The sequence below is a fragment of the Lissotriton helveticus genome, chromosome 4_1 (assembly GCF_964261635.1).
Source record: "Lissotriton helveticus chromosome 4_1, aLisHel1.1, whole genome shotgun sequence".
Classification (NCBI taxonomy): Eukaryota; Metazoa; Chordata; class Amphibia; order Caudata; family Salamandridae; genus Lissotriton; species Lissotriton helveticus.
Genome location: NC_136063.1, coordinates 1340030528 through 1340052370, shown reverse-complemented (window position 1 = coordinate 1340052370; position 21843 = coordinate 1340030528). Strand labels below are relative to the sequence as shown.

Sequence of the window (21843 nt, the reverse complement as noted above, 5' to 3'; positions counted from 1 at the left end):
GTTTGAGGCGGCAGACCCGGAAGCTGAGATCGGCCGTGGACCAGGGTTCGGTTCCCCGCCCCGGCGGGTCTCGGGCTCAAAAATTCCACGGACTCGACAATTCTCGCTCCGGTGCCTACTCGACTCACGGGGTCACACTCTGCGACTCTGGGCAATAGCTTGCTTAATCTCCACTACGGCCCCTCGCGGCGGGATGCCTGGCTTTCACCTTGTGGATACCCTGCAGGGGTATCTCACAGGGGAATACCAGGACGGGTTCCCTAAGCAAGCGCCTTGAGACCCCTGGGTGATTCTTGCGCTATATAAATCGAAATACATTTACATTTACATTTACCATGCTATAAGTGCATTTTATCATACGGCACTTCGAATACGCTGGATGGGATATCTCATGGTGGAGTATCTAATCTACTGGATTCTAAATCAGAACTTTGGCCCTTTTCAGGGAAGTAAAAATCCTTCAGGGAAGCAAAGTTGAAGGCTGTATCCAATGAACTACACTCAAAGACAGATAGCCGCTAGACAGAGTCCAGCGGAAACCATTGGTTTTGATGGGAAACACATGGAAATGATGTTTTTGCAGTTCAGAAAGTTCTAATATCATATGTTTGTTTTTCCTTAATATCCATGAAAGTAGTTGACTTGCCACTGAAGTATTCACAGCAGTTACAATGTCCACATTTATAAAATCCATTCAGATTGGTAGTATAGTAATCTATGAGAAAGAGACATATATCAAATATGATAGATGTAAAAAGGGTATTTGTAAAAAAGAAATCTATGTAGGATCTACTAGAAGTTTGTTGAAGGATAGATGATGGGAGCAAAATTGATACACGAAATATCCCAAATCCATGCATCTTGACCAGTGCCACCAGAGAAAACTTTGGAATGAATTTCCTTTTTGTGACATTTAATATGCCCCTCTGAGTAAAGGACAAGTACATAGGAAGATGTTATTTTTGTGGCATTTCACACAGCCCTCTGCAAAGATGACAAGTATATAGAAGCACACATTAAGGAGAACTAAAACTACTGGATGAGCAAATTGCAAACGATTTGCTTTGAGGATCACTGACACAATATTGTGGTAAAAATATAGTGTACAAAAATGTAGTGTCAAAATCATAATTTAACATTAAATCCTGCTCCTATATTTATAATGCAAAGTACTAAAATATCAGAAAGAGATATAATTGACACTAATATCGTCCAAAAATATACAAAAATATAGATTTTTCAATATAAGTAGAATTTGATATACAAACACTGTCACTCACTGGATAATGTCATCAGTGATATCATTTTTGATGTCATCAGCGATGTCACTGACCATGTCATGAGTGATGTCATATGTGAGGTCATAAGCAGCGCATTGCTTGGTGTAGGTTACAGTTAGCTCAAATAAATATATGTTGGATTTATATGGTTTTGTGTATGTAAAATCTGACCCTAACTATAACGTCCCTGTAACCTTTCATTTTTTCAGTGAATTTCCAAGGATTATTTTTTTATTATATTTATTAATTACAATGCCCATGTAACCTTTGTACTTTTTCTTAATGCAATTTCCTAACTTTAACATTCCTGAGACCTTTGCCTTTTCTGAGAATTTCACTGTTCTTTTTAATGTAAATTGTACTACAATTTCACCTAGAAGATCAATTTAGTAATATAAATATTTTTACAGGTTTATAAATATATTTTAGTCACACTTTCATTCTCCTTATTCATTTTAAATGTTATAATTAACAAATCAAGGTACAGTAACTTGTGTAATATTTCTATAATTGCAATACACCAAGGGTCTCATTAATGAGGTTTTGGTGAAGGGCAGCGCTGCAAGGAATCTTGCAGCCCTGCCCTACATCAAAACAAAGGGGCAGGAATGCACTTTATCTGTCAGATGGGACATTTATGTCCTTATCCCTGGTGCACAATATGGTGCTGTGAGCTAACACATGCACCCTTGCACCATGGTGTTGGGGGGCTGATTGATTTTGAGCATGGAGGGACACCTTCCTGCACAAAATCAATCAGTTCAGGCAATTTCCTTTATATGTGTTCCACAAAGTAGAAAAAGGAAAAAACGAGGAAAAATGAAAATATTTCTCCTCGTTGGGCCTCCCTAAAAACACCCCTGGGTTGGCCTTAGAATCCAAAGCATTCCCAGGTTTATGATTTCTCATAAATCTGGGAATGCCTCGGAGTCCATGGATGTTGTGTGGGAAGACCCACAGCAACACCCATGGAACTTCCCTTTCATGCAGTGTTCTGCATGAAAGGATCACATATTTACAAGGCCATGAAAAGCCAAATGAAGTGGCTTTACATGGACTTGTAAATATGCTGTGTCACAGTGTGTCACCGGAACATCAAAAAAGTGACGTTACAGTGGCACAAAATGTTCTCTTTTTGTGTTTATGTTATGGATCCGCAGTGATTCCACTGCGAATCAGCTGCGATTCCAGGAACACATCCAAACCTCAACTTCTCATTGGACACAGTAAGGGGACTATTTAGAAGCTGGTTTGCATCACTCTTAAGAGTGATGCAAATTTTTAAGTAAGATTTATGAAGCCATGCAAGGCCACATTGCATGCCCCTGAGTGGCTCCATAGATCTGGAGGAAGGCAACGCAGCAAAAATTGCTGTGTTACCTTACTCTGGCCTGGGAAGGCATTCCATGTCCGTTGCATGAGTGTCCCCAAGCAACTCTCGGGGTTTTTTGACACATTCCCAGATTTTCCAGAAGTGGTAAACCTGGGAATACGCCAAAAAGACATACCTTCCCAGGAGAGGTACAACAAAGCAAAATATATTCATTTCTCCTTGTTAATTCCTCCTTTCATGATTCAAGGATGCCTGTGTTGGCTCTAGGCTTCCAAAATGGTGCCATTGCAGAGCAAAACACTGAAATGCACTGTAAAGCTTTAAATACGATGCTTTCCTGCCCTTTAGCTGTCACGCAGTGCAACTCAGCAAGGTGACTTGCTGCGCTTCACTGCATTACTTTTTCATAAATAGGCCCCGAAGTCTCCAACCATGCACATTGCAAACCACACCCTGAGTCCTTTACGAGGGTTTCACATCACTCTGGAGACAGGCGGAAAACCACAGCTCCAACCGTTTTTTAGCTTTCCTTCAAAAGTATAGAGTTTTAAAGTCAAGATGTCTTATGCTGCTAATAGAAGAGAAGGAAAGAGGAGGATGAAGAAGAAGAAGACTTACCATCTCCAAAGAAGTCCTCGACCTTTTCAAATGTATATCCATCCCTTGAGCAGAAAAAAAAGTCATCAAAAAAATTATCCAATTCAATATATGCAGTAAAAAACTGTCAAGAGGTACAGTGAAGTACTATTCACTTGGAGCATTCTCTACATGGAAACACGTGAAAACCATACATTCAAGGACATGTCACAGTGTTGAGATAGGTAAAATCTGATGTCAATGAATTTCATGATATGTGGAGGACAAACAACAGCAAAATCAGAAAATGCAATGTGAACCTACACCCCCCCTTGTATCCTCACAATACCAGTAAATGCATTGTCAATTTATACTGTAACTTGGGCCCGCACAGCAGCACCAATGAAAGCGAGAATAATACCAATGTATTCTGTGATCCTTGTTCATATGATAATAATATTGTTGCGGATAAGAACAATGACAATGTGCGTTTAGACCAGCGCAAATATAATCTCGCTCATACCAGTACAAATAATATCAATGTACATAATGACAACTGTATCCATAATAATGATAATGTTGCTAAAGATATACCAGTGGCTGCCATACTACTTTTAGGAGTTCCAATGACCGTACATTATTGCTGTCAGATTCACCCAAGGTGACCTCTCCTTCAACCCCCAGTCACAGATATGTGGTTAGGCAGGTTCTGTGACCCATTCCCACACCTATCAAGTAACAAGTCACAGGTGAGGTCACCCATAAACCAAAGACAAACACGCACCCATGGAAAACCCTGATCAATTCCACAGGGATATAGTTGCACCACAAACAAGTCTGATAAAATTGGCCACAATAAAACCCATTTGGCCAAAGGATTGCTTAGCCCAGAAATACAACAAAGCTAGATTCCACTTGTAGATTGGCACTTGCAACCAATCAGGGCATGACAGGCACACTACATCCAGTGATCACACGCTCCTCGTGCCAGACATCCGGACAATTACACACAATCCCACTCTAGCTCTCCCTGAGGTATAGAGCTATCTGTGTTCTTAATAGATGTCCATGTTTGTTGATTAACAACTTAGATGCTTTTTTGAAACATAACAAAGTGTTTTATTTCACATCATGAACTGTATAAATGGATGGCCAGAACTTTGTACAGTGAGAGATTTTGACCAGACACATCCAGTCCAGGCCCTCCCGGCTGCAGCATTTAATTAAACCACATTATTCTTGTTTTGCCAAATGCCTCATGCCTTTTCATTTATCTAAGGTACATTCATATCCGAGCAACAACAGGATGATGAGAGAGGCATTGTAATCAGCAGCTAGACCATATATGGGACCCTTAAAACCTGAACAGATGGTTACATGATGAATCATTGTAGTAAAAGCCATGTGCAGTTGCACTAAAAATGGCATCTGTTGCCCAGTTTATGGATGCTGTCAACAAGCAACATTTTTAATTTTGTTCACCTCACTGTTCCACCTTCTTTTCATCTTTAAGCACAAGTATATATCTGAAAAGCAAATATGTAATTTATTTAACTTTAGATTACATACTATTAGATGACATACTATTGGCAAGTCCATGGCTACATAAGTGGTTATGTAAGTGTGTAAGAGACTGTGTCAGTGTCTGAGTATGGGTGACTAAATGGCTGTATGGGTCAGTGACTGGGTGTGTAAGTGGTTGAGTGGATATGTGAGTGAGTGTATCAGTGCCTCTGCGGGTTTGTCAGTGGTCGTGTAAGTTGCTGTGTGGGTTTGTTCCTGGTGTTTTATTGACTGTATGGGTTCTAGATGGATATGTAAGTGCCTCTGCTGCAGTCTGACTGGGTGTGAGAGTGGCTGTATGATTTTGTACATAGATATGTGAGTGGATGTATGGGTGGGTGACTGGGTGTACATCTGGGTGTATGGGTGTGATAGTGCGTATGCAACTGATTTTCTGAGTGCTGGATACATGAATGGCTGTATGGATGTGTGACTGGGGATAGTGCCTGTATGGGTGTCTTAGTGACTATGTAAGTGGACGTATAGGTGAGTAAACGGGTGTATGAATGGTTATGTGACTGAGTGTGTCAGTCACTGTCTGCTTATATGAATGGTGGATACATAAGTGTTTTTGTGGGAGAATAACTAGGCGTGTAAGTGCGTGCCTGACTGTCAGAGTTGGTGCAAATTACATACTATTAAATTACATGCTATAAGCAACCATCCTGATTTAAATTTAAACACATTCCTTCATACTGGCTTAGTAAAATAACTATATTTACAGTATAGCAATTCCTCTTCCTCCTTTGCTACTCACTATATTTCAGCTAAGGTTCTCATCTAACCTCCCTTCTATTTTGCCCTTTACTAAAGCGTATGCACGCTACACATCTTCTTTCAGTTTATATACGCATAGTTTTTTTAATATACTTTTTTAAAGTTCATCCTAATTAACATACATATAAAATCTCTTTGCTGTTGTTCAAATGTTACTTTGATGTCTGTTAATATCTGTTTTCCACTGCAAATCTCAAGTCAGAAATATAGCAATCCTCCTCCACTCTTGATACAAAAGTACCAGTAATGGCTACCCTTCTCACTGTGCTCCTACTCAAACTTCTGTACTTAGCAAATAACAGACTTTCTTTAATCTTTTATTTTTGCTTTGCTACACCACTTCTAAATGGTCATTATTTTTAACCCTTTCCATGTTTCCTGTAAAGAAGCACCATTTTTTATTTCAGGGGGGGAGATCCACGGATCCACCGTGGGGCTCAACTTGGCTCATCCCCATTTGGTCTGCAGTGGATTCATGGATCCACACCAAAGCCCTAAAAGGAAATAAACAATCTGATGTTAATTCTTTTCATTTATATTTTATTTTCAAAAATATTGTCAATTACAAGACATATACTCTCTATTGAGCAATCTTTGCACAATAGTATGGTGCTCAGTTTCACACTGCAGTCTCTTTTGTTCCCTTTCCCCACACTCTTTTAGCTCCATTTCCGGAGAAATCATTTTTCAAATAGTCTCCACCTATCAGTAGTTCAAAAGCTGACAAAACTTTCTCTCAACATTATACAAGCTCCACAATAACTGTAGCAAGTGTAGGTGATAGTTTACAATCCCTAGCATATCCCAAACAATATAACTTTTTTTTATTTTTTCAAACCCAATCACAGAGTTAGTTACTTTGTTCTGGAAATCACTACCTGATTTTAGTTCTTCACACTTCTCCACATCCAATCAAATGTGTTCCTTGCTGTTCTCCATTGTTACTGCCTTTGATCTTCAAAACTGCCTCATTATGCTGCAGCCTTTTCTTGTGTGCTACTTCTGCTTGTCTCCAAAATGGTCACAGTCTGGGATCTGGGCCATAGTTTTATGTTTTGGGGCAGAGAGAGTCCTACAAAAAGTGGCGTTGATAAGGATGAATTTTTACCTAACGTAGACATTACTTGGGTGCCCAAAGAAGAATAAAGGTGCATCCATGTCTGCCTTTGGTTGAAAACATTGTGGAATGCCAACATTCAGACCTCATGGTTGTGCACTATGGTGGCAATGACCTAGACACAATTACTGGGATAGGACTGGAAATTCTAATGAAGGATACCTTTGCTAAATTAATGGCAAGAAGTAGCTGTGGTCAATCAAATAAATGTTATCTGCAGATAGAGAAAACTAGGTAACATGACAATAGAGCTGTTTCTGCATTCCTCTGAGATCATAATATGGGCTCTAAATACAGAACGTACGCTTCAACATGGAGAGAAAGTATCAAATAGACAGAGTCCATTTCACAGACACAGGCAACAGGGTGCTCTTCAATGGCATAAAAGACTGCATCCTGTTTTATGTGTAGTTATCATCTACACCGCATAAACACAAATACTCTTTTAAGAGCCAACCCGTTTCAAAAACTTTGCTTCTTTTTGTTTTTGAATTCTTTACTATAACTTCTCACACAGATCCACCATGGATCCTCAGCCAAATAAGTGGTCTGTTGTCTAAATTGCAAGCGGATTCACATCAGATCTGTGGATCCAGTCCCAGCCAAAAGTGCACATTTGTTACAAAACAAAGACGCATTTAATACAAACATATCCTATTACAATTTATATAACGGTATCACTGCCTGTGTGGGGTTGTGTGAATAGCTGCATAAGTAACTGTGTGGTTGTGTGAGGAGCTAAATGGGTGTGTAAGTAGGTGTGTTAGTGGCTGTCTGGGTGTGTGAGTGGCTGTATGGGTGTGTGAGTAGTTGTCTAGTGCCTCTGTGGGTGTGTGAGTGGCTTTTTGGTTCTGTTAATGGGTGTGTAGGTGGCTGCATGGATAAGTGAGTAGGCAAGTGAATGGTTGCGTCGGTATGTAAGTGGTTCTGTATGTGGGTGTGTGAATGGCAGTATGGGTGTATGAATGGGTGTGTGGGTATGTGAGTGGCTGTATGAGTGTGAGTGCATGTATGAGTGGTTGTTTGGGTGTGTAAGTGGGTGTGTGAGTGTGTGGTGCATGAATGTATGAGTAGGTGTGTAAGTGGCTGCGCTCATCTCTGAGTGGTGGTTGAGTGGCTGTATGGGTGCACGAGTGGATGTGTCAGTGGTTTGCTATATGGGTATGTGATTGTGTGTGCAATTGGCTGTGTGGGTCTGTGAGTGCATGTGTGAATGACTGTATGATTGTGTAAATGGGCTTGTGAGTGGGTGTGTGAATATGTGTGATAATGCCTGTGCAGGTCGGAGAGAGGGTGTGTGAGTGGTTCTCTGAACCTATGAGTGGATGTTTCAGTATCTGCATGGGTGTGTGAGTGGTGTATGGATGTGTGAGTTTATGTGTTAATGGTTGTCTGGTTGTGTGAGAGAGTGTGTGATTGGGTCTGTGAGTGGGTGTATGTGTTTTTTAAACTGGGGTCTTGATCTGTGTATCCACTGGGGATTCACATAGGGCTGATGTGTGAGTGTCTGTATGGGTGTGTGCATGGGTATGTGAGTGGTTTTCTGGGTCTCTGAGAGGTTGTGTGAGTGACTGTATATGTGTGTGAGTGGTTGTGAGGCTAAGTGGATGTGTGAGTGTGTGATGGTGGGTGCATGAGTGGGTCAGTGAATGGGTGTGTAAGTGGTTCTCTGGGTCTATCAGTGAATGTGTGAGTGACTGTATGGGTGTGTGAGTGGGTGCATGGATGTGTGAACCAGTGTGCCAGTGGTTGTGTTGAAGAGTGTGTGAGTGAGTCTGTGAGTGGATTCATGTGTTTTTTAACTGGGGTCTGAATCCACAGAACCACTGTGGATTCACCCTGAGTCGATGTGTGAGTGTCTGTACAGGTGTGCGAGTGGTTTTCTGGGTTTCTGAGTGGATGTATAAGAGACTACATGGATGTCTGATTGAATGTACGAGAGTGGGTGTACGGCTACTCCACTATCTGCTGTTCCACTGTATGGTACTCTATACTATGCCACTAAACCGTAAACTATTCCACTCAATGGCTCTCCTCTCTACACCACTGCACTCTACAAAATGTGATTGCACGCAATTATGCTCTACCCCACTCCACTGTAACCCACTCTACTTTATAACACACTAGTCTGATCTATTTCATGGTACTCCAATGCAGTCCAAGCCACTCAACTCTTCACTACTTTAGTCTACACCACTTTGCTATGTGACACTCCACTCTACCCAATCCATTGTATGATATTCCACTGTATGCAACTCCATTGTATGCCTCTACGCTATTCCAAGCTACTACAATCTAAGCCACGTCACTATATGCCACTCAAATGTACCCTATTCCGCTGTACCCCACTCCACTATATGCCTCTCCACTCTACACCACTCCACTCTATTTCACTGTACAACACTAGACCTTGCCACACTAAATGGTATGACACTGTTCTCCACTATACTTACCACACTATACTTCACAACACTAAACTAAATGGCACTTGACACTAGGACCTGAAACGCATTTTCCCCAAAAAATATAAGGCTATGTACAGTTGCAGCTGGTGCAGGTAAGAATGGTAGGCAGGAGTGAGGAGGGGGGTCGACAGACGACGATGAGAGAAAATACAATTTAATAATAGAAAAAAACATACTTTGCGCCCCACACATCACCGACTTGGTGATGCGGCTAGCGCAAGGTCATTGTTTTTCTTCCCCCCCCCCCAACATGGTCTGTCAACTCCCACACCCGCCCTACCGCTTTTACCTTCACCGGACGCCACTGGCTATTTAATGTAATAAAAACCCAAAGGTCAAAGCGAAGTTATAGTCTCTCACTACATTAACCATAACTCACCACTCTTCCATCCACTGTGTTCTCAGAAATTGTCATTTGAGGTGAAATACCATTGTTATGACTGCTATGATTGCACATGGTATAACTTATATATACCATGCACTGGTTAAGGGTATAACCAGTGCATGGCGAAAAGGTGAGTTATATGTAATGTAGTGTGGTGGATGATGCAACAAGACTGAGTATGGAGGTGTGTGATGTATAGTAAATTGAAGGTGGTGCATAAACTACAACTGTTATTTATAACTGATGATTCATAAATTAGAAATTTAAGTCTGAGCTATTGTTTTACAATTTCCCAAGTTTGTACAGTTTAAGTTGTGTTTGTATAGAAACTATATATATATATATATATATATATATATATATAGGGCCGAGAATGGTTAAAGATCTGAACCTGTGGGGACTCACAATCAGTTTATTTTTGCCAGGGCTCACCTCAAAAGAAGTTCCAAGATGGAATGAAACGCGTCAGGATTGCCCAAAATTGCTTGAATAAATGCTTTGAAAGCACGTTGTTGCGTGTGCAGCTCATCGTTTCCTTGAAGGGGGAGAAAGTGTTGTAATGTGTAGCGGCTTGGTCCTGCCGCAGAGCTACGCACCGCCAGTAAGTGCGCCGCCATTACCCAGCCTTGGACCACCTTTGTGACTCGTGAATATCAAACCTTGGGTAACGGACGCTGCCAGATACTGAAATTTGGCAAGGTTCCGCAGCAGCCTTGAAAGTGGGTCTGCAGTGCGGAGCAGCACGGAATTGGAGACTATCTCCATCGAGACATTAAAATTGAAAAAGGCAGCCCACTGGAGGGTTTGTAATGTTTGGACTGAATTGTGAAAACCACATATACCATCATGCACTGTGAAATATTGTCATGTTGATGCCCACTAGAGGGGCGAGAATGGTTAATGATCTGCACCTGTGGGGACTCACAATCAGTTTATTTTTGCCAGGGCTCACCTCAGAAGAAGTTCCAAGATGGAATGAAACGCGTCAGAATCGCCCAAAATTGCTCGAATAAATGCTTTGAAAGCACGTTGTTGCGTGTGAGGCTCATCGTTTCCTTGAAGCGGGAGAAAGTGTTGTAATGTAATATATATGTGTATATATATATATATATATATATATATATATATATATATATATATATATATATATATATATATATATATTAGCAGCCCATCCCGACGTTGTCCGGGTATGAAATAGAATGTGTGTAATGTGTGTATTTGGCAAGGGCAATTTATTTAAACATCTCGCGGTAGACAACATTTTTTGTTTCATTAGAATAGGGACGGAGAAGGGCCAGCTGCAGCCCTGGTTGATGTTAGCAGGCGTGTGTAATTGGTGTAGTGATCCGCTGCCTGAGCCCGGCTACAGCCCTGGTTGATGTTAGCAGTTAGATGTCATTGAATGAGAGAGTTATCAGCCGCGGGGAAATCCGTTTAATGAGAGAGTTCAGTGACAGCGAGTAGGAGAGGCTGCAGTAATTGTCCCTGCAGACACGCTCATTTGCGTGTTCCCCCGCTTGAGGCCCAGATGCAGGCCAGTTTGATGTTATCAGGCGCGTGTAATTAGTGTACTGATCTGCCGCCTGAGCCCGGCTAGAGCCCTGGTTGATGGTAGCAGGCGCGTCTAATTTCGTTGAATGAGAGAGTTCAGTAAAAGCGCGCAGGAGAGGCTGCAGTAATGTTACTTACCAGGCCTACAGCTGAACGTGTCTGTCATGCCCCCAGCACACGGCCACAGCAGACGATCTTTTGATTAATGTACGACCCACATGGCATGAAGGGCGGAACGTAGCACACACCCCCGTGTTTCTCACGCCCCCAGCGTGCCCCTTGATGCTGCGCAGCAACGTAATTGGCGCTTGTATTTACGACTCACATGGCATGAAGGGCGGACACACGCCCCCAGCGTTTGTCACGCCCCTCAGTACACGCCCACAGCCCACGATGTGATGGCCGTACCACACGCCCCCAGCGTTAGTCATGCCCCCAGCCCATGCCCACAGCACAACGCAGACACGCCCACAAGGGACTACTTTGCTGGCACAGTTATTTTACCTTTTAAATGTATATGGTGTCCTACGGTACAATTGTATGTCTTGCACTGTATGATTGTGATGAACACCACTGTTTCTTGAAAAGTTAATAAAAACAATTTAAAAAAAAATGTATATGGTGGCCGTCTGCATAGCCTATGTCCTTCTGCTGCAACTGCCCTTTCCAACGCTGTATTGGGTGTTGTGATTGGTGCTGTGGTTACTGAGATTACCCGCCTCAAAGGTTTGGGCTCTCTCTTTATAATATTAGTATGGATATATATAGTTTTCCTAAGTATAACTTAGCTTTAACCTAGCTTTTTTTTAAATTAAATATAGATATAGATATGTTGAAATAATGTAATTATTTTAACATTATTTCCGAAGTGGTATTAGTTCAAGTACCTGCCTTCAATATTTTTATAGCAGTGTGTTTCAATACCTGTAAGTAACAATGTGTGGTGCTAGATTTGCTCCAAGACTGGGCTGATTCCTCTTATACTACTACAAAAATGTACGTATGCTGAGATCTCTGCCCCTATAGCAAAGATCTCCTAACAGAAAAGATAGAAGGCGCGGAGTAAGAGGTCCCCGCCCATAGGTTGGTGAATAGCACTTGGTGGCAGTGGCATAGTGTGGGCTGACCACAGGTGCAGTTTATTATTATTTATTTATTTATTTAGAGGTTTTATATAGCACTGGCTAGACCCAGAGGTATCAGAGCGCTTTCCACGAGTAAGAAGATGGTAATGGTAATACAAAAAAAAAAAATCAACAGTATGGAATCCCAAAAAGTTAATAAAATAGAAATGTCATGAATTTACACATATGAAATAAACAGATAGATAGAGTGAGGGCTATATACATGTATAACGTGGAAATGGTATGGAATGGAGAAGGGAAGGAAGGACAGCAGGTATTAGGAAGTTAGACGTGAGAAAGGGGGAGGGAAGCAGAGGGGGAAATTTTGGTAGGAGGGGGGAAGTGGAAGGGGGATGGAGATGGGAAGGACAGTGAGAGGTAGCGGATAAGAGCAGTGGGAAAAGGAGAGAGCTGGGCCTGTGGAATGTAGAGAGGGGAGGATAGAGAGAGTAGGAACGTGGGGGAACCAGAAAAGTGGAAGGTGTGAGGAAGAATTTAGGGTGCTGGCTATGACCCCCAATATTTATTGAGGAGTTGGTTTTTTAAGTCTTTTTTGAAGCTGATGTAGGAAGGGTTGCATCGCAGGTCTTTGGGGAGTGCGTTCCAGATGTGTGGGGCATTACCGGAGAAGGAGTGGGATTGTGTGGATTTCTTTTTTAGTAGGGGTGGGACTAGGAGGAGCGCATTGGTGCTTCTCGTGGGTCGTGTGCTGCCAACTTTGTTTAGTGGGGAGGTATGGCGGTGTATTAAGATGGAGGACTTTGTGAGTAATGCAAGAAGTTTTGTAGGCAGATCTGCCTTCGATGGGGAGCCATTAAAGGGATTTGACGGCAGGGGAGATGTGGTTGAAGCGTTTGCAGTCAGTGATGAGCCTGGCTGCAAGGTTGCCCTGTGTGCATAATTCTTAGGGGCACAAATTGGAAATTGCGCCACACAATACTTGCCTTGCCCTAGGCACTGGCAAATCACACTAGAACGTTGTGTCGTGGTACAGAAGTGGTACAACATGAGTACTACTTATCTCCTACAACATGAAGTTTGCGATTTTGCCCCACAGGTGTGAATAATGATCGACAACTAGTTGTAACTCCTATGGGTGTGAGTGTTTTGCAAACAAAGCACACAGATGTCACTTTGGACACTGTGAAACTGCTTCTTGCTTTTTGCACATTGAGCCTATTGGTCTGTGCCACTTCCCATTGAGCTGAGCCCTCATCTTAATGTTCCCCATTTATATCGTTTCGAGCTCCCAGTCTATATTAATGAGGGCTTTTGTATGCCCCCTACACAGACCCACAATCTAAAATAAAAAACTATTGGATCCCAGCTCATTGCTATTCATGCAACGTCAACGTCTGCACCAATTTATTTCATAATAAAAGTTTATGTCTTAAGCCGTACACATTTGTATAAAGTTCTTCGTGCTATTCATATTACTTGCACTAATCACGAGCATCAACATCAAGTTTTTCTCTCTCACTTCGCGTATAATATTAAACATGAATACGTTTAGTACTATTCTCCCATTATCATTTCAAATCCACTCGTTTTGTCTTAATAATATTCTAATTCTTACTCTCTCGCTGGCTTTCTCCCTCTCTCTGCGCTAGCTTCTATGCTCGTCCATCCTCGATTACGTGTGAAATGATTCATTCTTCTCCCATCCCCGGCAAAGGTGCCATCCCTGTGACCATGACGACCGATATCAAATACATTCGTGACAAACATGGAAAAAATGACTTACTGGCCCTTATAGCACTAAATGAGCCTTTGATTGGCTCAGATGCCAGAAGAACAACAGTTTTTTTAGAAGTCAAGATTCATCTGAAAGGGCTTTACTAAGCGACAGTACATTGCATTCAACTAAGCGACAGTATTCACGTATTACAAATTGTGAATATAAATAACCGTATGCGTATTGCTTACACGCGTACGATATTATTTTATGTTCATGTTTTGCTAGTTGATAAGAAACAGTATGCGAATTTGCCTTTTTTTTCTAACGCTTATATTTTAATACAATTCTGCTTCTGTACATACAAAGTGGCGTGTTCCATACACTTCTGACAAAAAGCATACATCTATAAAAAACATATGTTTTCCAGGCAGCTGGGGACCTTTGAAAATGTTGTCACGTTCGATTAGTCTTTGACAATGATGTCATTTAAACGTGACATACATATTTCAGTCGGCTGCGAGAAGCCTGGCCAAGGGTATTACCACTGGGTTCAGTAAAACGGCTCGATTTGAGTAAACAACCACACAAACGTTCAGCTCTTGTGCAGCCCAGTACTAACAATAAATTAACATTTTATCAAATAAACACAAATGTTCCTGTCAGCGACGCCGGGCTTTCACCGACAAGCCCTACCCTACGCATCACTACACTTTATAACTCTCATTTGTCCTTGTTTTTGCCTCAACCTGAACTCTCTAATATTCAGACATTTTTACAAGAATTATTTCAAACGTCTGCGTGCTCACTTGACGTGGCGCATTGGAATTGTCCCTTTTTCCCTCATTGTTAAACTCCTTTCGAGCAATGATGTGGAATCACCCAGCCTACCATGAAGGTATCGCAGCTCACAAAAGGGTTTATAGCGCCCATTTACCTGGCAAATAGCATTCAAAAGATGCCTCTTTTGGTTTATGACCACTGCATCTATCAATCACGTTCTTTTCTGGATGGGGTGTATTACGATTGTTTTCCGGTTGTTGCTGTTGCTATCTTTAGAATGCCTTGTATTTTTATGCACACATTATTCCAGTATAAATCAAACGAAATGGATCTTTGATGCCACTATTATTTCGAAAGAGATGTGGAATATTTCAATATAGGGAGATGGTTCGTCTCAGATGGTGGGGGTTGAATTTACTCGTAGCTTAAACAGAGTAAAAAGAAGTCGGCAGCTATACTTTCTAATTAGGTGCGATATGCACAGTACTTTTAAATCCAATATTCATTCTGAAAATATAATTATGAGTGAAATAATTAGCTAGCACACATCACCTTTGGCATTGCTCTTTACCTCCCTAAAACTAATTAGTTTAACTTGCTAATGAGTTTGTTACTGTGAGCGTTTGACATGCATTGGTGTCTCATGTTAACTACTTTAGGTTTCCGACGCCGCATGAACAATGAAGATTGGACCATCAGAGTTTGCTGAAGCTTATTTTTTTAACTGGTGTCGAATGCCCTTTGCAGCAATTCAGTCAATGGTACAGAATACTAAATAACCTTGGCCATTCTTTTATGGCAGGGGCCATTAGTGTTGTGAAGTACTGACATTCACAACTAGCTAGATAATCAATGCAGTAGACAAGGCCTTGGAAGAGTTAACTTCGGGTAGGGCTGGATGCTTTTTCATCAGATTCAGTACATACTTCTATCCCTTTCAATTAATTCATTTTTATTGTAGATTTATGAAAATGAATCTAAATGGTTGCAGAATAAATAATTAATTGCAATGCCTTGTGGACAACCCCATGCTGTGTGTCACTAAAAGCCGTGCACAGCAGGGGGTAGGCTAGTTGTGGGGTGTTTGGTGCAGGGCTTGGATGCAGGGCAGCATCAACGACGAGGACACCAGCGAGATCATGAACACCATCCACTCCGGATCACCGCTAGACCCATGCCCCCACCACATCTTCAACAAAGCCAGCACAGCCATCACACCCCATCTCCAGAAAGTAATCAACATCTCCTTCGAGACAGCAACCTTCCGGAAAGCTGGAAGCACGCCAAGATCAATGCCTTACTCAAGAAACTTTCCAGAGATGGGATGCGATGGCTATGCTGGCTTTTTTGAAGATGTGGTGGGGGCATGGGTCTAGTGGGGATCCACAGTGGATGGTGTTCATGATCTCGCTGGGCTCCTCGTCATTGATGCTGGTCCATGAGAGTAGGCGGTTGATGCAGGTGATGGTCATGGGGGTGATGGTTGTTGGGGCGGTCGTGGCGTTGAAGCTGTCGTGGATGTTGGCGATCTTTTGGTGGAAGAAGTTGGCCAGCACGTCGCACAGGTCTTGCGAAAGTGGAATGTTGTTGGTGTTGGAGCTGGGGTTGGAGAGTTCATTGACAATGTTGAAGAGCTCCTTACTGTTGTGTGTGTTGTTATCCAGACGGTCTTTGAATGAGGCCCTCTTGGCGGTTCTGATGAGTTGATGGTGTCTGCGGGTGGCGTTCGTGTGGGCTGCGTAGCTGTCTGGAGTTCGTTTGTGGAGCCATTTTTCTCCAGTTTTCGACATGTTCGTTTGGAGGCCTGGAGGTTTTCGGTGAACCAGGCGGCATTTTTGTTGGTGTGAATGTTGGGGGTGTCTTGAGCTGGGGCGAGGGTGTTGGCACGGTCGTTGATCCATTCTCTGAGGTTGCAGGCGGCGGTGTCGGGGTTGATGGGGTCGGAGAGTTAGCTCTGGGAAACGGTGGTGGTTAGCTGGTCTTCTGTGACCTTGCTCCAGCAGCGTCAAGGCATCTGTTGGGTGTGTTGGTGTGTGGTGGGCTTCCTGAAGGTGAAGTGGATGCAGTGGTGGTCGGTCCAGTGGGGTTCGGTGGTGTGGTTGAAGGAGACATGGGGGCTTGCGGTGAAGATGGGGGCCAGCGCGTGGCCGGCGGCATGTGTTTGTGCTGTCACAAGCTGTTTGAGTTTGTCGATCAGGGTGGTGGAGTTGGTGTCGTTGTTCTCGAGGTGGAAGTTCATATCCCCGAGGAGGATGTAGTCCGTGGAGGCTAGGGCGTGTGTGCTGATGAAGCCGGCGATGGAGTTGCTGAACTGTGGTCGGGGTTCGGGAGGGTCTGTAGACGAGGGTTCCTCTGAGGGTGGAGTTGGGGTCGGTGTGGATCTGGAAGTGCATGTGTTTGGCGGTGCTGAGGTTGTCGTCGGTGTCGGTTGAGACTCTGATGGTGTTCCTGTGGACGATGGTGATTCCTCCTCCTACGCCGTTGGTGCAGCCCCTGCGGGTGATCTTGTAGCCTTCTGAGATGGCTATGGCGATGTCTGGGGTTCAGCCAGGTCTCCGTCAGGAAGGCGACGTCTGGGGAGTTAGAGTCGAGAAGGTCCCATAGTTCGACAGCGTATTTGCAGGTGGAGCGGGTGTTGAGGAGTATACATCTGAGGTAGTTGTGTCCTTCGGTTGGTAGATTTGCGGGCCGAGGGCTGGTGAAGCTGCAGTTCCGTCAGGAGAAGGGTCCTTGGATGTGCTACGGGATGGCCTGGTAGCAGGTGTGTTCTCGTCCGTGGTTGAGTGCGTGGAGGGTGCTGGCATCGTAGCGCTGTCGGGCGTTGGTGTGTTTGCGGGGGCCAGGGGTTCTGTTGCTGGCTGCGGTCCAGGCACGGACGAGCACAGACGGGCTTGCCTTAGGTGCGCCAGCAGCGTGCCCGCTGCGCCTGCTGCACGGCCTCCATTTATGGGGAGGTGACAGGGAGGAGCAGCTGGGAGGCGGGGGCAGGGCCGCGAGTGGGCAGGCCGCAGGGGAGCAGCGGCGGGAACAGAGGGAAGAGTGGGCTACTGGCACGAAAAAGGGGGTCAGCAGCAATGCAGGGCAAGTGATGGATACAATTGAAAAGGGGGCACAGAAGAGAAAAGTGGGCAACAAGTACACAAAATACAGGACAATCAGGCACAATTACAGTACATTTAAAGAAATAATGGCAGACAATCACTCAGGCGGTGAGAAAATTAAAGGAGCAGGTTAGCCTCGAACCCTGGCACGAAGGGCTGCTAGGACCAAAGGCAATGTAGAGCCGGAGGGCTGCTAGGAACAAAGGCGATGTAGAGCACCGCTGGGCTGCTGGGGCGGGTGATATACTCTAACCACGGTCTGAGGGCTCAAATGCGCTTGCTGCAGTGGGTGGGTTTTGAAGGGGAGGGGGGCGGGACGAGCAGCTGGGAGGCAGTGTTCTACATCGCCTGCTATAAAACCACTTGCAGTCACTAAAGCATCAACAAGACTAAACAAATATGATGATAATTTTGTTTTCTTGATTTACTTATAGAATATTTGCTTCTCTAACGAAAACAAGAACAACATCTCAGCATCCACAGTAAGGGTCCATGATGTTATTACAGATTCCATAAGTAAAATAATGGAGATATTCACAAGAACGTGTGATAAACATGGCAAATTTAGCTTAACACAACTTTTGTATGTCACAGTCTATCGCGACAACATAACACTGTTTTAACACTACCAACAACTGTTTGTCACCTCCACTGCATCATTGGCAACACAAACGGTAATATGGCAGTCCATCGTCAACAACGTTAATGCAGTCGGAGTGTCAAGGAGGTCAATGGAGGAGGTCAAGAGGCACTGGCATGATGTGCAAAGCCAGACCAAACAGAAACTTGTCGCCAACAGAAAGGCAGCAAAGGCGACTGGAGGTCCTGCACCACAGGAGGAGCTAGATGAGCAGGAGGAAATGATGGCCATAGTCATCAGTGTGGAGACCCAAGAGCAACATGGTGAGTAACGACCAGAGACTGGGGGGAGGTGGGCACAATGGCACACATGTACAATCATGTGTAGCACACTGCACATGCACAATGATAGTGGAACATGTCCGTGATACCCTTGGCACACTGCAGCACACATAGAAACACCAAGAAGGGCCCCATCCACAATGTGCACAAATGGGCCCCCTCCATATCACCAATGCCACAACCTACCCATGCACATGTGCAGAATCCAGGAAAGCGGTGGATCTGTGAGCCACACTGACAATGCAAGTGCCACTGCATGACTGATAGCTTGGCTGCAGTCAAAATAATTAACATGGTGCACAACACGACATTGAGGTGGCCCAGTGTGGATCCCATCTGTGAAGGAGCAGGTCACACTCTGACACATCCACATGCACCTACAACTCATGACCTCAATAACACATCAGCAGACAAACAATGCACAGGGACAATCAACACCTCCTGCAGAGCACAAATCTCATCAGTGATGATGAAGAGGACAACCTGCACATATGCTCAGACACCCTCAAACGGCTAATGGACAGCCTCCGCACACCACCCCCAGGACCAGGGCAGCTAAGGTGCCTCAAAGTGACCCCTCCCCCTCCCCCTGCACAGACCACCCAGCAGAAAGCACACATCACCACAGCTGTCTCCCAGGACCCCCGACCAACACATGGAATTCTAAAGCCATGTGCTGGATTGCCAGGAGGAGATGGCTGATCAGCTGTGGGTGGGTGTCGAGCTTGTGGCAGTCAAACTCGATGCCATAAATGGGTGTATGAGTACCATTAGGGACCACTTACAGTCCCTAACAGACACCCACTGTCTGCACCATGCTCTCCAACAATCCTTGGCTGACATTACTGGGGTCATTGCTAGGGCCGGACTGGCTACCGGTCAGTTTGGAATGCTGCTGAGCTGGTGGCTGATTTAGTTCATGGAGACCTGCGTGTGCTAAACGAAATTTGTTTTACTTTAATTATTTCGAAGCACACGTAGGTCTCCATGAACGAAACCAGCCCCCACCGCTGTGAAAGCTGCCCCCAGCTCGGCAGCATTCCAAACTGCCCGGTAGTCAGTCCGGCCCTGGCCATTGCTCGGATACAAGAACTTTCTAGCCAGACAGGCACCAGTGATGACAGCACAGAGTTGGCACAGATGCGCAGGACAATGGAGACCATGGAGCAGATGCAGGCTGGAAGCATGGCTGCCACGGCTGAACACCTGCGAGATGTAGCTGGGATCTTCCATGCCTTGCATTTCCTCATCTTGCCATTGCTGCCTCTGAGCCTGTCCTAGATAACTGCTGCAGAGAATTTGACACACACATCTCCGACCCCTGATGTGTCAGTAGCACACAGTGATGCAGCCATAACACCACTACACACATCTGACACACAGGACACAGAAGACCTATCAGAGGTGGATGGTAATGACTGTGTGAGGAAGGAGAAAATAGCATCCATCCCTGCATTCACCTGGACCCGACATGGACTGCCATATCTGCTCTGGTTACCAAAGACACAGCGATCGGGCTGAGAACTGAACTCTTCATCTTACAATTCACTTTTCATTCCCCAAAGGACTCTGGTTGGCCCACCACTGGGCTACCATGTAATGTGGGCCTGGCATGACCATGTACGGCTCCAGCTCCGGCATTCACCAGAATGTGAATAAAATATTTGAAATCACAGAGATGTGTCATGTCTATGTTCACTCAAGTATAAAAGTATAGATGGATGTACGGACATTGATTGCACACGAAGGTACACCCTGGTAAATGACATTAATGCACATGTTTGACCCTGAGCCACATGGCCAATTAGATGACTGTGAAGGTGTGAACTAGCTGTGGCCTCATTGCACATGAACAACAATCACATAACTCTCCAACATAGGGCCGTGTAGATGTATTTAATGGGGCTGTGTGTAGAAATGACAAAATCGGTAGCAGGCCAGAAGTGGTGTTCACCATTATGTGACAACACAATGTCTCTTCACATACTTACTCATACACATCTGTGTGGACACAGTCTGTTTTGATGTGTAACATTTCTCTACATGGCCAGAAGTTGGACCCCATACTCAGATTGCTGAAGATAGGTAAGTGCACAGGTCTGCCAGCAACTATCCCAAACACAATGTCTCGCTCACAGAGGTGTAGCTGTCAAAAAGGACCCACCCCCTTTGTACAGGCATCAGTCAGTCCCTCCCTGTGTACGGACAATGCTCATTGAGGCACACGATTTGTCATTCAAATCAACACTCATCACAGTGAACACTAGTGAAGTTGCGTAGACTTTATTAGCATGTGCGTGTCAGTACGAGCAAGGCAAGGGCCACAACATGCAGAGAAATGCTTAAGACACTTACACGCAGCATGGGAAAATGACGAGGTGCAAGAAATGGGGAGGCAAAAATAAACACTAATCATTACGGATGGCAACGCGCTCAGCCCACCTCACCTTGCTGGACGAGTCTTGTGATGTTTGGCATATGCTCATTGCCCCGTGTCAGGGGACACGACTCACAGCCCAAGGGATCAGCATAGTGCTTTACCAACGGACTGCACCAAATGTCTGCTCTGCTGACAGTGAGCAGGTGAAATGGTCCTACAAGGTCACATGTTGTACCACATTGCCACATGTGTATGCTCCCCCCAGCAGCGTGTCCGATTTGGGAACGTGGTCAAAAGATGCTGTGCAGCTCCGCCCATGGGACTGCATCACCTTGCACAGGTGTGTGTGCACAGGCCTAGTTTCACGCACATGCAGTCCAGGCGAAGGCAGACATGTCCACTGTTGTGGTGGGATATGTGAGCATTCCCCAAGATGCAACAAGGTGTGGGGACCTGTGCTGTGGGTGACAATCCGATGTGGCTGCAGGAACATAGTTACTCGTCCATTAATGTGAGCGCAGCTTCATGGGCAATTTGTTCCAAGAGTACGTCCTTCTTGAGTTCAAGAAACACCAGTGAGACACAATCCATTAACTGGTCCGGACAGGTATGCTCCGTCCACGCCGTTTCACCAATCCGCAACACAGCCTAATAGGGAAGCGCCTTGATGTGGACACTTTAATAGAACAATAGGGCAACTCAATATTTCCGAAGGAACTGGGTATCATCAATAACATAACAAAATTGATCCTTGAGGACTCATTTAACTCTCAGTTAATGCTTGTAGTGTCACAATAGTGAACATAATT

The 21843-nt window shown here is 44.4% G+C and overlaps 1 protein-coding gene across 1 annotated transcript in view; it reads right to left on the bottom strand.

Moving 5' to 3' along the window:
• Positions 1-584: 584 nt before the first annotated feature.
• The window catches only part of LOC144828147 (tumor necrosis factor receptor superfamily member 16-like), a 43795-nt gene continuing 22536 nt past the window's right edge, over positions 585-21843 (bottom strand). The window contains exons 2-3 of the mRNA XM_078686259.1: positions 3232-3275; positions 585-715 (exon numbers count right to left, since the gene is read on the bottom strand). Coding sequence (XP_078542385.1) covers positions 585-715; positions 3232-3275 — 175 coding nt within the window. The remainder of the gene's footprint in view (positions 716-3231; positions 3276-21843) is intronic.